We start from the raw sequence: 16,456 nt of genomic DNA on the forward strand, positions 1-16,456 counted from the left end.
CAGCCGTTTGAAACATTAGACTTAGGAAGAAGTAATTTGTCGACGACCTGGATAGCTCAATCGGCCGGGTCAATCGTCCGGCAAATCGAGGATCCGGATTCGAATTCCTTCTTAACCAATCGATTCCTGGATCTCTCGCTATTCTTAGAAATCCGATCGACGATCAAGACGAGCACTACTTTTTCCATTTTGTAATTTAAATTTTCTTCGAAGATGGATCAATTGAGTGCTGAAAATTCTAATCTTTCTATAAAGCGATGATTCTTTGAAGAGAGCATTGGTTAGATCGACGTTAATTAAAGCAAATATTCGAAATAGACCGAAAGATTTCAAATGCGATAAAATCCAGAATGAAAAATATCCAAGTACGAAGAGTACGGAGAAAGAACGCGATAAGTCGCATTTTATACTATAGTCATATTTTACAAAGCAGTGGCTTAAAATTCTTAACCCTGTTAAAATTTTTAATCGTTTTATGTCGAAAATTTAGTCACGAGGCGACAATAAAATTTAAAGAAAGCCTGTCATCTCCACATATAAAGAAACCTTGATAAATCGAACTTTGTTAAAGTAAACTGATCGAACATCGCTAAAATTTGTCAATCTCGATTTTAACAAGAATAAGTAGTTCAACGATATATCAGTATGGTTTATTTATAGACATATGTACGTAACGTAGTCTCAATTAAGAGCGAATTCCAGTGAATCGTCGCGTCGCAGGAAACGCGAAAAGATAAGAAGCGAAGAAAGGCAAAGATCAAAGTAGAAGAAGCGACTGGAGACGAGTTCGCACGGGTCGAGCGTGTGCCACTAGAAGCATGGCGGAAAACTTTCTCAGAAATCCTCATCTCGATCTCGTCTGAAAGTATTCCATACGTTCATACGTATATAGACGCTCGTTCGGTCGCTCGCCAGTGTGGTCTAGAATGCGCGCGGCCAGTTCGTGCGTGGCTAATACGCTCGATCCAATCGGCCGGGTGATAACCATAATCACGTAGCGGCTTGGTGTACCGAACGTGTCCGTACAGACTGCGTGGATCGCGCCTATGACGATCTTGGGCTTCGTGCTTGATACCAGGTTCTGTCGATCCTATATGGCTTTTGTTTGAGAAACTCGTCAGAATTAGTTTTGTGATTAGTTTCTCTATACGCAGTACTATGAGAATATTGGCTCGAGATTTTATCGCTCTTATTGCGAACACCAGAGAAATAAGTTGCAAATTTCGATAATATTGGTATTTCCATATGACCGCAAAACCTTAATACTAGGAAAACGAAATGTACATAGAATTAGATAAAAAGATGCTTCATTGAAAAAAAAAGGATATGCAACGCTGCATATACTTCAAGCATTAACAAAAATCCAAATTAACGTTTCGAGTCCAGAGATAATTAGATTCCTATCAAATTCTGTCTTTCGTATCTCCAACTCTATTCATTTCTATTCCAAGCAACGCTTCGATTTATTTATTTCTCGTTATTATCTCTCACTGAAAGAAAATGTATATAGATGCTAGGATATTGGAAAGCCAAGATTGGAGCAATGGAGGAGACGCAGCTTGAATGAAACGAACGAAGACCCGCCTTTCTCCGTTTCCTCGAGAGTTCGCCAGCTTTTTCGCATTCAGACGTCCCGTTCCTAGTCGTTACTATCGACGTAGCCCCTGTGGCGGGTCTCACGCCCGCGCGATCCTCGTTATTTACGAGTAGAAACGGAGGGTCGAGGGCGGACCAGACTGTCCGACGCAGAACGGGATCAAACTACTAATTGGTGAGCGAATTTTAATCGGAGAACGCGCCACTCTCGACGCAGAGCAAGGCGCCTCAATGGATCCAACTATGGGAAAGCGCGTGTTCTACATTTCGTGTACATACAACAGCCTATATGGGATTTCCACTGGTGATAGCTGATGCTTTTTGTTCCGCTTTGTTAGAACAATCAAGAATAGGAGAAGTTGTGTGAACATTTCTTTTAGTATCCAGTGGATATTTGAATGATTAATGATTCGTAATAATTTTCTGCTATGGGAAATCATTAGTATTATTTGAGAACCGAAATGATAAAGATTATAAATCTTTTAGAAGACAAGATAGATCTTAATAATAATAGAAATTTTGCAAATTTCTTCGTATTCCTATCGATGAAACGAACTGTTTATCGTTCCGTACGCCATTAAATTTTATGATTTCTTCAAAGTTACTTACACTTTCGATTTTACGGAGTATTGCTCCATTCACTGATTTCAATTTCACTTGAAAGCTTCTATATAGAAGCCTTTGGCGTCAGTGTGGAGAAAATATTGCCTGTCGAACGATGGAAAGAGCAGTTCGACGTTCGACATTTTCAATCTTCTCGAAACACCGGCAGACGGTCGATTATTTTTCAGGCATCGCCACGATTTTCCGAGGAAACGAGATCGTTCTGGCGTTTCGAGGAACTGCTCGTTCCAGAAGCGAAGATCAGTGATAAGAGCAACCGATAACGGGTCTTCGGCGGGTGGGCGTACATTGCGCTCGTAGCAGCGATCGAAAGTATCTCTTGCAGTTATATTGATCGTCGATCGAGAGTCGGATCGTGGCTGCTCGATATTCCACTCTCCGAGCGACTTACTGAAGTAGAAAGAAAAACGATATCGGAGGCGTAACGGAAAAATTCCTCGGAGGAGGATCGAAGAAAAATATCGCAATGAGGAGAACGAAGACGATGCCGTCGATTTTCTGAGACGTTGGAAACGCAATGATATATTTAAACAATAAACACTTTAAACAAAATATAACCTTATAGAATATAATTTCTCTATAAGACACAATGTTTGCACTACAATTTTATTGAAAAATATAACGTTGCAATCATAACGATGTAAAAGTTCTCAGTCATGACACGTTGATATGTACATTGAAAACGAAATCTTAGAAATGCGCACAAGTAAAGCAGAACGAAGTAAAGTTTCCAAACAAACTAACCAATGCTCGTTCGTATGCTCGCGCTTATCGGCGCAATTAACGCTGCGAATAAGTCATTGCGAGGTAATCGAGCTTAGAGAGTTGTCGCGACGCGAAGATCCGATAGTCAGATAATTATCCAGCTGGCTGGAGATACCACGATGGTATCGATATCGATTCGAACGTTCCAATCGTCGGAACTCGTTCCATCTGTTTTTGCACTTTGTGTGTCATTGAAATGCTTTGGAGCGTAGTTGGGTGTACCACCCGAGCCGAAGCTTGATTTAAGATCCTTTGGCTGGGTTTCAACGACTCTTGAACTACGAGGTTGTAAGTAGATGTTAAATCGTATGGAGGGATTCAGAAACAAGAGTGGAATTGGGTTTAGGATAGTGGAAATTGTTTCGTAGTGTTGCTTGACTTTCTCGTACAACTGAATTGCTCTAATTAATTAGAACAACGTTATACACTGCTAATTTCCATTATAGAAGGATTCCCTTTTTCTGTACGCAATACCTGGTTTCCAGAATTGAATAGAATTTATTGTTTCCAGAAAATTGTACAATGATGCGATATACGATATACCAGCCGTTTAGAAGCAACAATGGAACTGAAAAGAATGTAGAAACACCGAATCTAATGAATTTGATATCTGAAATATTCATATCCCATTTAAATATCCGATATTCGCACTGTTATGGTACATACAATATTCTTGATTATATAAGAGAGAAAAGCAGATGCCAATTTAATGGCGAATCGTATCTTGTATTGTATTTCTTTACCACAGTTCAATTACCATAACTTAAATGTACACGAATGCAAGGCGATATACCAATAAGAAGAATCATTACAGAAGTATGACAACGAAATGGAAGAGCAGTCGTAACCGGTACCAGATTAGAAACCCGACAGAAAGGAATTTATACTCGATCGTTTCGCCTCCGTCACGCTCGATCCGCGATCAACGTGCTTCCGATCGTGGGTCAGCTGCGTCCTTTCAATTTATTAACCCGACATGAATCGTTCGCGGACGCTAATTGCACCGGCTGATACCAAAGCGTCGCGCTGCGCTGCGCCGCGCCGGCAACCAGCAAACGTTCGCCACGCAAACGCGGCGTGTCTCGCCGGGACGCACGTAGCAATTACGTCGCGCGGATTATTCGTCGCCAACCAGCTCGTAAACGTCCAACGCGGAAACTGATTCCCGACTGCAGCTTGGAGAAAATCGAAAAAGCGATTCGAGAATTTACGACAGTGTGCGGCCACGATGATGCGCGGAGATGGCGAATATAAGTAGCGTGCTATTCGTTTGAATTGTTTAGATAAGTTACTTGTTCTTGGAGTACTTGTGACACTACGATGCCAATTAAGAGTTAAAAAATGCATTTATAATAAGATAAGAGAGTTAAATAGATTTCTTTGAGAACAATCTATATGTCAATGACTCACAATGTCTTTGCCAATGTTAACAAAGGAGAGAGATGTTAGTCATTGAACCAAGCATCGAAAGTGCACGTTTATATTTGCGTACTTACACGGTACGGGCCACCAGTACCGTAATGTATATTTCTTGGAACACTCGTGATCTTAAAGATAGACATCTCATCAGCTGATCGCGAGTGTTTACGACCACGGTTGCTGACCCTAGGACCGGTTATTCATTTCACGCTATTCTCCAAGCATATGTATTTAAAGAAATCAATTCTGCGAATTGGCTAGTATAGGCGTTAAAAAGTCAATATTTAAAAGTCTCTTGCCGCCATAGATATTTAGTGAAAAAACGTGGGAGACACCCAAGGTGTGAAAACTAGTGACAAGAAAAAAGATTTACATTATAATATTTCCTGAAATGATCAAAGAGTAAAAAATACGATAAATGTAAAATAAGAGTTTCCAATGAATAAGATTGTTGAAATTATAAAATTCAGAAATTAAAATGAGATTTCTATGTAGAATATGTATTATTGATATAGAAGCTGTCTCATTAGGCAGTTCCAGGCTGACGATTTCATCTTTCATCTCGCCGCCGATTAGAGAGATCGGCCGGCCGACAATAAGTCCCGTAACGAGGCAATAAGACGATCGCCATGGCTGTGATCGTCTGATTAATAGAATCCTCGATCGCACGATAATTCGCCGTTTGATTAATTCACCGATTATTCTGCGATCGTTTCGCTACAAAACACCAGGTTCGATCCGATTGATCGGCGCGCTGTATCATGCCACTGATTGATCAGATAATAATTTCTCGAGCGTTTAGAGAGGTCGAGCCACTCGAGAGTTCGACGCCTCTCGACGCTTCCTCGAGAAACGTGAATAATTGAACGAAAGCGCGTATACGACAACGCGTGATTAATTAGGCGATAGTTCTATGTTTCAGTAACCATGACGGGGTCAGTTTGAATTCAAGGATCAGCTGATTGAATAAGGTCCGATATAAGATTCGATGCAGTCTATTCAGAGACCGTTTTCATACCACCGAACAAGTAGAAATAAGATTTGTATTTTATTAACTAGGATGTCTGATCGAGTAGATGATTATAATCGATACAGCTTCATCGTACTGAAACTTTCGAAACACCATTTTAAACGTCTTAATGGTTCTAGAATAAAAACAGGCTATCGATTTTATTTAAGAAAAATTGTAGAAGATAATATTCCATAGAAAAATGTCAAAACAACAAACTAACAATAAACGATTCTTTATAAACCAAGCGTCAAGCAAACGTAATCGTATCAGAATTTATATTGTTGTTTCAAACCCTTCGGAACTTGCCATTTCAAATTGCTAATCTTCAAAATTCACCTTTCCATCTTTACCATTTTACCCTTCTTCACCCTATTACTTCCTAAAATTATGCATCATCGATCAAAAACTTAATTTTAAGCAGATGGCAAAATTGCAACTTTCTCGATCCGCGGTTCCCATAAAAGCAATTAACAGCGTAGAAAATCCACGCGACGAATAATAGCGGTCGATACGGGCGAGGCGCATCGATCGTCTGGCGAAGAATTATCGATTGGCCTCGGCGAAATCTTATCCTGACAACGGCTTGGGATCTGGGTCGTACCCTGAATTCTGGCTGCGTGCACGATATCCGAGAGCTTTTGCTCTGCGCGTAATTGCTCACGTAGCCGAAGCGTGCGCCACCTAAAACGACGCCCGAATCCGTGTGATTATCGAGTATCGAAAATTACAATGTTTCGTTTCAGTCGTGCATTTACCGGTTTTAATCTTAAGCCTATTATTCCGCGATTGGGCTCCGTATTTTCGCTTCCTCTTGGTTTTTTCGATTGGTATAAGTACGACGGCGCAATGCATTTTCGGGCCGAGTTCTTGCACTTTTTGTACGATGATTTGCTAACTAGTAATCTTAACGAATTGACAAATGAGCTGTAGGTTATATAGACCTTGGCTGTACTGATTATTTTTATAATTTCACATCGAGTTGAAGAATCAAGCAGTTTGATCGGTATTTATAATTATAAACAAATTGATTGTTATATTCAATACGAAATTACAGAATTGTACTTGTTCTATTGCCAAACCTGTTGATATTACGTAAGATAATTTATCAACACCAGCAGCTCGTAATTTATGTGTTTTCTTACAAACCTTTGCTAGTAATGTATTTCGCGAATAATCGTCGCGATTATAGAATACTCTCCGATCTCTTGTGTCTACATTCTGTGATTATGTTCTTGATTTTAATTTTAAGACATTAATTAAGTGACTGGCTGTTAACAAATAACGGTGTTAATTTAATGATTCATTCGAAACTTTTCTAATATTTGTCATAATCAAACATCGCAAAGAGCTTCCCATATATCTTCGATTAAAAAGTGCATTCGTATTCAATAATAAATTGACCGGTAACAAGCCACAACTAATAACGAACAGGCTGTGAAAAGGTCTTTAATTATCTCTGTTCATGGTCAGTACAATGAACAAAGTACCGCAAACCGTGCATAGGTAATTAGTCTAATGCCCGTTTGTTGCATAAAAGCGGTCATTATCATAACTCGTCGTTATCCGCAAAGGGAACGTAAATTTTCGTCGATCTCCACGTCTGATAAATTATCGCGACCAGCGGATTTTTTCGAATGTGTCGCGGACTATGTGGTTCACCCACGCGAGATGCCACGAAGACTTGACTGAGAGATACCAGGAATGTCTTTCGGTACGATTCATTCTGGTTAGCGTTGCGAGGCGAAACATTCCATTGAACAGTCGCGGTTTGATCGCGCAGAGGATGATTAACACGAGGCATCGTACTATACATTCGTCATTTTCTTTTCTGCAACATTTTTCATTGAAAGAAAAGGAATTTTAGATGAAATATAATTCTCAAGTATAGTAAGTTTGCTTCCCAAAGCGTAAAGAATATTTGGAGACCAAGATTGAGAAAAGAAAACCGTGGAATTAATACTTCCGTCGATTTTACTTTGCAATTGGGGAAAAATAATCACAATATCATCCTTTACGTTTTATTTCATAATTCAATGTCCATTAAATCTAATTTTATTCAACCTAAAATAATAAAATAAAAAATTTTGCTCTCTACTGTCTCTGAATTCGAAGCAGCGATAGCGGAAGCCATTCTCCAGGAAAGGGTAGGACCAGGTCTGCTCCACTAGCTCGAGCACGGATCAAGCTAAATCATCTAATTCATGCTCGAGCACACGAGCGCGTAATTTAGCCGAAGGAGCTTACACGTGAAAGCGATCGGCTCTTTGCGCTCGCTCGTTCGACAATAAAGATGTTTGCGAAGCCGTTGACCCGGCGACTTCGATAATCTTCCGACGAACCTCGCTCTGCATGATATTCTATCGTTACTCGAAAAGTTCACGGATAACCAACAACCTAGCACACGCCTGAGACTTATATACTTTCGGTAGAACAGTGAAGCAGGCCTGATAATTACCTTTTACCGAGAATATATTAATAAAGATCTTTGTTCCAAGCTATTTATTGCTTTATCGTTCTCGTACCGTCGTTCTTTTACAACGACGCATCTTTATACAAACATGAAACCTAATCTATCGAATATCGTGATCTTTATCTTGACAAAACAAAATGGATCATACGTAATTCGATAAAATAATGTAAAACGGAAAATATCGTGCATTCGTTATTTCCTTATAAAACGAAAGAAACTTTTCGAACGACCTAACATGTTCAACCATATGAACGAAACTAGAATTCGAAACTATACACGATGCAGCAGATAACTGAAACGAAACGCGAAGACGGCGTTAATCGGCGTAATATTTTTATCTTCGTTAATTCATTACTCGATTACCACCGATATTAAAACATTCGGCACCGCCCACCTCCAATTATCCCTACCAATTTCTATCCAATCACTTAACTTCGTATTTCTTATCGCTATCACTACACCCCTCCAACGCCTTTTATCATCGTCGATTTGCTCATCGTTTTACGGCAGACCATGCGATCGACGCGAATTTAACATGGATTATCTATCCAGATTTCTCCCGCAACGAGATGTAATTTTCAAACGGCATCCCTAATTGAACAGGAAACGGCAACTAAATACTAATAACTCGACGGAGAGTTTAGACGGCTGATTCGATTTAATCGCGCGACCGAACACTGTATTTTACCTGAGTGGTGGAAATCAGAGCGAACGAAGGCGTGTTAAAGGCGTGTTAAAGGCGCGTTTCGCGATCCTTCGAACGCCTCCGAGCGAGGAAACGTTCTTCGGACATACGAAAGTGTTCAGACCAGACACTTTACGTGGAATATTTTTATAAATATATTGAACGTGTATATAATTTTTTAAGATTTAATTAACGGTGTAACGAGCCGCGACTATGGCACGAGTAGCGAATACAGGAATACTTTCGCGAACATGCGTAGATTGGCGGTCAACTTTCAAGACACGAAACGCCGATCGATTCTTTCTGTCGATCCGGCCTCGTAATCCATCGCAGCCGGCTTCTTCTTTTTCTCGCTAGATCCGCCTCTTTTGGACAAACGCACGCGCTCTCAACTAGCTAATCGGCGACAAAGCGACTGTTGCTTTGCCAACTATGGGATTACAGTTAACCACTTTAGGTTCCCTCGGCTATTGGTCGAGAAAAGCTCGCGGGGAACGATGTGCTCACACGTGCGCTTAGTTTTCGAATTGTTTCGCGATTGTTCGTAGTTCGTCGCAGCAAATAAGCTCTGAAAGTTAAAATTGGCTCTCGCGATCGTCAAACGTTCTGGCACTGCCTCATCATTTGAAAGCCTCTCAGGTTGTTTAATTTATGATGCTTTGTAATCTGGTGTTTTAATTTGGATTGAATGAAAAGTATTGTTCTGGATCTATGCGAAGACTAATCTCATGATTAATACAAAATATCTAGAACTGGAGCATGTATCAATTAATCGAGCATTCAATTACGATATACTATTAATCAAACTTTTCACTCATCAATTTTAATGTTTTACTCGTTCTACAAGAATATAAGAAGAATCGTATGGTATATTTTCAACGATGCTAGAATACGTTCAACTATACAGTTGTCTTTGTTACCAAAAATAGACACGAATGTAGATATTCCTAGTTTATAGCTGCGTCTAACGATCGGATGTAATAACAGTCAGGCAAGGCATATAATGGGATAATGGGGAAGATAATGGCATGTAACCGAGCGATAATTTTTGCACGAGAACTAGGAAGCGTGCGAATCCTGTCGTAGGATGACAAATAAGTCGTGCGAAATCCGTGCACGCAGGAAATGCTCGCGTTTAATTAACTGAGAAGACTCGATTAAAGAAAAACAGATATCTAAGAGTGTGATAAGCTGCCGGGAGAATATACAGGGATTGGAGTCGAGATTTTTAACAAGAAACACTCGTAATTGACATAAAGTTGATTAATTGTACAATTATTCGGGTAGCAACAAAGAACAAAGGCGTGTTTTCACAGAGGGTTGAAAAATAAGTGAGTGATCCATTGTACCGACAGACTATTTACATTGCCTTAACGGGAAATTCGCAGATAATTTAAGAGTATTATGAGCATCCTTTAATCGTGATAATTTAAGAACAATGGAATGCAAGAATATCTTAATTCAAGGTTAAGTATCAAAGAAACGTATCCCGGAATCCAAAATTCATGAATTTCGTATCTTTATGTGTTCCATAGGTAGAAGATTTATGATCACTGTTCGTAAAAATACAGAGAGATTCATCTTATAATTTGCTGCATGATACTTCATATCTGCGAATAGACTACAGAACAGATGCGTGAAGAGTAGTCAATTTAATTTAGAGACTAAAAGGCGTAAAATCGTTTTTCCTTTCACTCGTTCGCGGATTTTTGGGCCACCTTGTCTTTTACTTTCTACGCTAACGGCGACAGTGTAATTGTTCGTGCGTTTAAAAAATTCACCACCGGTTGAATACGTAGCTTCGTTTTTACTACAGCACTCGCAGACCGATTAATAACACGGTAAAACGTTCCTGCGAACGATGGAAGATTACAGGCCTAGGATTCCCAACGATCAGAAAACAAACTAGCAAACAACTGTTTCTCCGATATGAGTCACGTCATGCTGTACACACAATATAACTTGAAATATAAATATAACTTGAATATAATTTGAAAAACTAATATAGCGAAGGATTTCTTTACAAATACAACGAGCATTCGGGTCTCAATGAAATTTCTCGGCTCGTACGAAGAAACGCGAGACTCGTTCTCAGAAGGAACAGAAACCGTTTCACGGGCGTTTCGTTAAAATTGAATTCCACAGTGACTTCCGCTTTGTGTTCTCCTCTGTCTTCCTCTCTGTCTTGAGACGACGAGTGTCTCTTTTTCATTTTGTTTGCCGTTTAACACGCGCGTCGATGAAAACGGCCATGGAACGAGGAGACACAATCGGTTGCGGAATTACAGGCTTCGCCGACAAGAAACAGGAAACACTTTTACATAGAAAGAAGAGACAAAATGGCGAAGGAGGCATCTCCAAAGAGAAAGCGGATGCTCGAGTGAAGAAAAAAAAAGAAAGAAAAAAAGGAAGCATCGCTGTGATATTTTCAGTAAAAGACGATGGAACTGAGAGAAGAGAGATTCGATCCGCGGGACGTTTAATAAAGATCACGAGAAAGTACAGTTACGCTGTTTTCTTTTCGAATTAGTCGCATTAGCAGACGATTCCTACGATTCTCTACTCTTTAACAACGAGATATTGGAAACGCTCCGTGGAGAACGTTGGAGCGAGGTAACGTTGGAATGCGATGAAATTATGCGTTCCAAAAGAGGAAGGCAATGGATGCGCACACGTGAAATGGTTCGGAATCGTTGCACGCGTGGAAAGCCACGGTATCGAAATCGAGAGCGCGCATAAACGAGTAGAGAATGATTTTTAAACGTGAACGAAAGGATGGACGCTTTCGTGTGTGATTACTTCGAACGTTCGTCGACGATTTCATGCAATTAGAAGATCATAGTTAGCCCCAATATTCAGCTTATATATTAGCTTTCGAAGCTAGAGGATACTTGAATTACACAAAATGAAAAATACCCTGCACCATCCCTCTTTTCCTACCCGAATTACCCTCATAAATTAAAAAAGAACCTGCCAAGATCCCCTGAAAGAATGAAACACTCATCACCCTCGTATCTGATCCTCTTTAAAAAACCCCCTCTTCATAAAAAGACGATCCTTCCCTCGCAAACGACGCAACGAAGCGTCCCACCCCAAGTAAGTCAACTTCCTCTCGAAAAGCCAGCGTATATCTGGCCTCTCTGCTCCGACCCACATATTTCCTTCGTCACACAATGCCGTCCTTTCAGGAAACCCTGCACGGACACCTTTATTCCCTGGTCGGTTAATCGTTGACAAAGTACCGCCGCGGGAATACAGTTAGACTTCCGCGAGAGAGCCTCGAGGAAAGGACAAACAGGACGCGCAAAGAAAGGAAGAACGTGCCGTAGAAAGAGGAAAAGAGGGGAAAAAAGAAAGGGAAGGACGTGGTAACGCGGCGATAAGCAACGGAGAGAAGCGTCCTCAAGCACGTAAATAGACACGGTTGCCGAGGATGCGGAGGCGTGTGAACCGGGCTTTACAGGCCCACGTGGCGGTGGGTGTGCCCTGGCTTCCGCATACTCCTTCGCGGTCAACGCGAGTTATCTTCTCGCGAAGACAGCGTGTCGCGAGCCTGGCTTAATGGAAATTTTAATGACCAAGCCGGCCAGGAATTTGTATTAGAATTATGGAGAATTTGAAAGACAGAGGGCGATGCTTGTTTATGAGTCGAGATAGTAATTTAGGGCAAACGTGAGATGTATGTAGTGTTTAAGAACATTAATGACAAGCATGTAATTCTTTAGTAGTTGTTTGATAATAATTGCTTTATAATTTACTTTTCGGTAATGGTGTCTGTGAAGAATCCTAATTAGATTCTTCCCATATATTTCTTTCTTTTTTTTTTTTTTTGTTATATTTATCAGCCAAAGGATATTGAAATTAATTTGACGAATTAATAAGAAAAAAAAAAAAGTAAAAAGAAAGAATAACTTTTTCGTATCGAAGGGTATCATAAAAAGGTAAATGTGTAAGACTTACCAGGAAGCGTGAGGCCGCACGTGAGAACGTGTTCGGGTATGTCGTGAATGGTCCTGGGCGCTACCACGTCGTCCACTCTCTTTTTCGTTCCTGAAACAGGAGACAACAGGGATCTCGTTACTCCCGCATCCTTTACGAATCCGATCTCCCAAGGCTCGCGTTTGTATCTCAATCGACGAACGGAATCGTACACCAGCAGATTTTGGTAATCTGATATAATGCTACGTATACGGGAGGTTTTGCGTAAAGTGTCCCTTCTGGTGACAGTTGCACAAATATGACCGCGATCCATCCGTGAAAGGATATCGAATAACTTTCTCAACCCCGATTCAAAAACCGGAGGAAGTGTTTCAGCCGTGCGCTGCTCCCAATGCCAACTGACCTATCGCAAAACTCGTACGAACACCACCGATTCGTTTCGCGTGCCCAGGCTCGTATACCTTCGCCTGTCTGCCTGACAAATTCGTACAAATTGGAGGACAGGGGCGGAAATTGTCGTACCGGAGGTTCTACGGTTTCACTTTTGCTTCGGACCTTGGAATTTAAGTAGTGACGCAATATTAAATTATTAATTGTTACATAATACTTTCTCTCTCGCGCAAATGTTATACTTTATACCTGTTGATATATTGGGTTGCCAACTAAATGATTGCGGATTTTGTCATTAGATGGTATTGATAAAATCCGCAATCACTTAGTTGCCAATCCAATAGTGGGTATTCGATGATAGAACGTCAAGTTAATTAATTATTAAATTCTTTTCCCCGTCAAACAAATTTAATCGTAACAAATCATCGAATCAGATGAATATCTCTAAAAATGACTTCTAGAATGCACTGGCGTAGGAGGCCCTTGGATTCAAAATCCATAGATCCCGAATTCAGAAATTATTAACGTCCCAAACGGAAATGCCGGAAACTTAGATTTATAATGCCATTCATCACGCACAAACTTCTCCATTTCGCAACGAATAACGCTTCCATTTAAGGACATGTCCCACACTTACGCGTAATTTCCACTGAAAGTACTTGCTAATTTGACCTCGAGCCTCTGCTAATCTCACCTTTTAACCCGCAGGTGTCATCTTCGACTGGCGATCGAACGATCGAAGGTGAACGTCTCGATACGCGTACCTTTTCACCTTCGAATGATCGTTCCACCAGTCGGGATGCGCTTTCTATCGCGCGACGTGGACAAATTAATTGCAGGCAATTAAGACGACCGCGCCGCGGCCACGGTTTATGGTTTATTGTGGCTCGCTCCGCGGCTAAACATCATGCTGCAAAAATCCCCTACGAAAGTACCGCTACGCCGCGCGGCGAGATTCGAATCGCGGAATAGGAACGCGCCGCGCCAATCGAACCAAACGAACATCGTGTCGATGATTTAAGCATCGTGAAATTGTTTATGGACCGGCGAATTACTATTGAATTTCGATGCTGGTATTTTATTGTGCTTTCGTGATCATGCAGCCGATAAATTCGTTTTGGAAGGGGAAGGTTCTGATCTTTCGTTATCTATCGGATATTCGATTCGAGAATTCTTAGATGAGTCCTGGAGAAATTGTGGAGTAAATTAGATGTGATTTTTTTTTCTTAGTTAATTCCTTGCCGGTATATTTGAATACGGATTCTGTGTTTTCCCAATGTTTCTGGTGCTGGGAAGAGATACGGATCTATGTAATTACGTATTTGCTTTTAATGTCTTTGCGTCGATGTAAATTGCGACACCGAGACATTGATTGCGCATTTTATTAATGCAGGATATATGTATAGGTAGATAGTGTTGGTTTACATAACGGGATAAAAACAGAAATTCTAAAAGCCTTTCTACTAAATTTTTCATTAGTCTCAGTTATAAGCTTAAGCGATAAAAATTCAAGTTGCGAGAAGAATCAAATTTTACATGTTACAAGTTAGCTGTCGACAAAGTTAAAGAGCTTTTTTCTTTGAAAAACTTTCCACAATGATACATTACCAAATCCCACCGATACAAAGACGCAGAAAACAAAGATATAAGCAAGACCTAAGGTTCTTCAATATCAAATCAGTTATACACTTCCTGTGAGTCTTTTAATCTCACGTTTCGTACGATTGCGAAACGACCACGCAAATTTCAACGGTCAAACACTTTATGCGGAGGCGTTAATTGCGCGATAACGAGGCTGTACAGTTTCGCAAGACAATGAAGCCACTGCATCATAGTTATGGGAGAGCTTGAACTAGGGCTCGTGAACAAAGAGGGCAAACATCGACGATAAGGGGTGAAGGAATCGCTTCTTTTATCACTCACTTATCACTGTCGTTTTCATGGAACTCGTCGATCATTATTACTAACTGTCTCGTGAAATCGGCTCTTTTTTCTCCTGCTTATCTCCCTTGTTATGGAAAGAATCAGGGAGTGGACTGATGAATGAGCGGAAAGATCGGCGAAAAATGAAAGATTAGAGAAAAATATAAAAGTAAAAAGAATGGAAGAATTAGAAGAACATCCGAGGATGATGGTTATTATTATTACTGCGAACTTACGCAAATCCGTTCATTTGTACATTTTTCGATTTTTAAATCTTCTACGATAAATTAGGTTTGAAGAAGAGAAAGAGAGAACAGAATGGGAAGGCCGAAAATATAAATTGATGCGAATCTCCATTGAATTGTCAGAAGAATATTAAATTGGACAATTAAAGTCAGTAGAATTTACGGAACTCTTCGAATATCAAAAACACGTCGACGAATCCTTTCGCTCAGCCTTAGAGTAACGCAGAAGCAGCGTGAAGCGATCAAGATCGTAAAACTGAAAGTCGCGAAACGATGGAAAAATTGGCAAGCTCGTAAGACGACCGAAGATGAAAGTGAAATAGAAAACAAGCCCGGGAAAAGAGAAAGGGCGAGAAAACCAGGTGCACGCGATTTCGATGATCGAGACTGTTGAACGCGATACGAACGTCATTTCTTTCACGTCGATCCGACATGTCGTTGATTAGTGGCTGCTTCAACGTCTTAATTTATTCCGAGACACCGATCGTCCGTTGCTCGTTTGAACAAACGAACATCGCTGTTTCTCACTCTGAAATCGCATTAAGACGTGTTTGCAATTTGCAATTGGAGAGTTTCATAATGATTGTAGTTAAAAGTGCTGAGCGAACGATTGTCGAGAAGATGCGGAGGGTCTTTGATTGTACTTACATAAGAAGAAAACTTCCGCGAAGAGTGTCTAATAGATGGTAGACCATTAAGATACAAAGAAAAACACCAATTCGAAGTCTTAATTTGTGCTGCTTCTGTTACGAAATGTCGTTAATTAGAATAAAATCTTGTAACCCTCCACGTTAATACATGTACAATTCTACGTACATTCTGAGTCTCTCGGAAGCCAAAGAAGATCAACTTCGCTCGTTAATTCCTTAATTTCATTGCATAAGTATACGATTAATGTTCAATTGTCAAGAAGCAAATGACTTCCATAAGTTTACATATCGCAAGAGATGACATAAGTAATTATCACATTCTAGCATCATCGCTACAATTTTTCAAAACTTTTTACAATAATTGACGATTTCTAACGACAATTTGCACGCCTACATCCGATTTTAATCTTCGTCCGTAGACACTTGGTAGCAAGTTATCGAGCTATTAGTTGCTACTAATCTAATTACCATCCGCAGCGAGCACTCGTTCTGGACATATGCAAAGTGCGCTCGAGTCGAGCGGATTCACAGTGTCCGCTTGACAGTCAGCGTCAAGATTTCTAATTTCCAATGCACACACGCACGCAGAAGGCAGATCTGAGAGGCCTGGCATCGCGTGGGTCAACGATCGTTCGGTTTTCCCAATGATCGTACAAGCTGTGCCAATTGCACGACGTCACGCAAAGGAAACAGCTGATGCGCTTGCTTACGACGCCAGCTTCGCTCCCCGTAATACAG

General features: G+C 40.5%; 1 protein-coding gene across 4 annotated transcripts in view; it reads right to left on the minus strand.

The window, feature by feature from the left end:
• The window catches only part of LOC122569842, a 300,923-nt gene that overhangs the window by 108,258 nt on the left and 176,209 nt on the right, over positions 1–16,456 (minus strand). For all 4 annotated transcript variants that reach the window (XM_043731473.1, XM_043731472.1, XM_043731471.1 and 1 more), the window contains exon 6: positions 12,532–12,621. In XM_043731473.1, the coding sequence (XP_043587408.1) occupies positions 12,532–12,621 (90 nt within the window). The remainder of the gene's footprint in view (positions 1–12,531; positions 12,622–16,456) is intronic.

This window comes from Bombus pyrosoma, linkage group LG7, assembly GCF_014825855.1.
Source record: "Bombus pyrosoma isolate SC7728 linkage group LG7, ASM1482585v1, whole genome shotgun sequence".
NCBI lineage: Eukaryota > Metazoa > Arthropoda > Insecta > Hymenoptera > Apidae > Bombus > Bombus pyrosoma.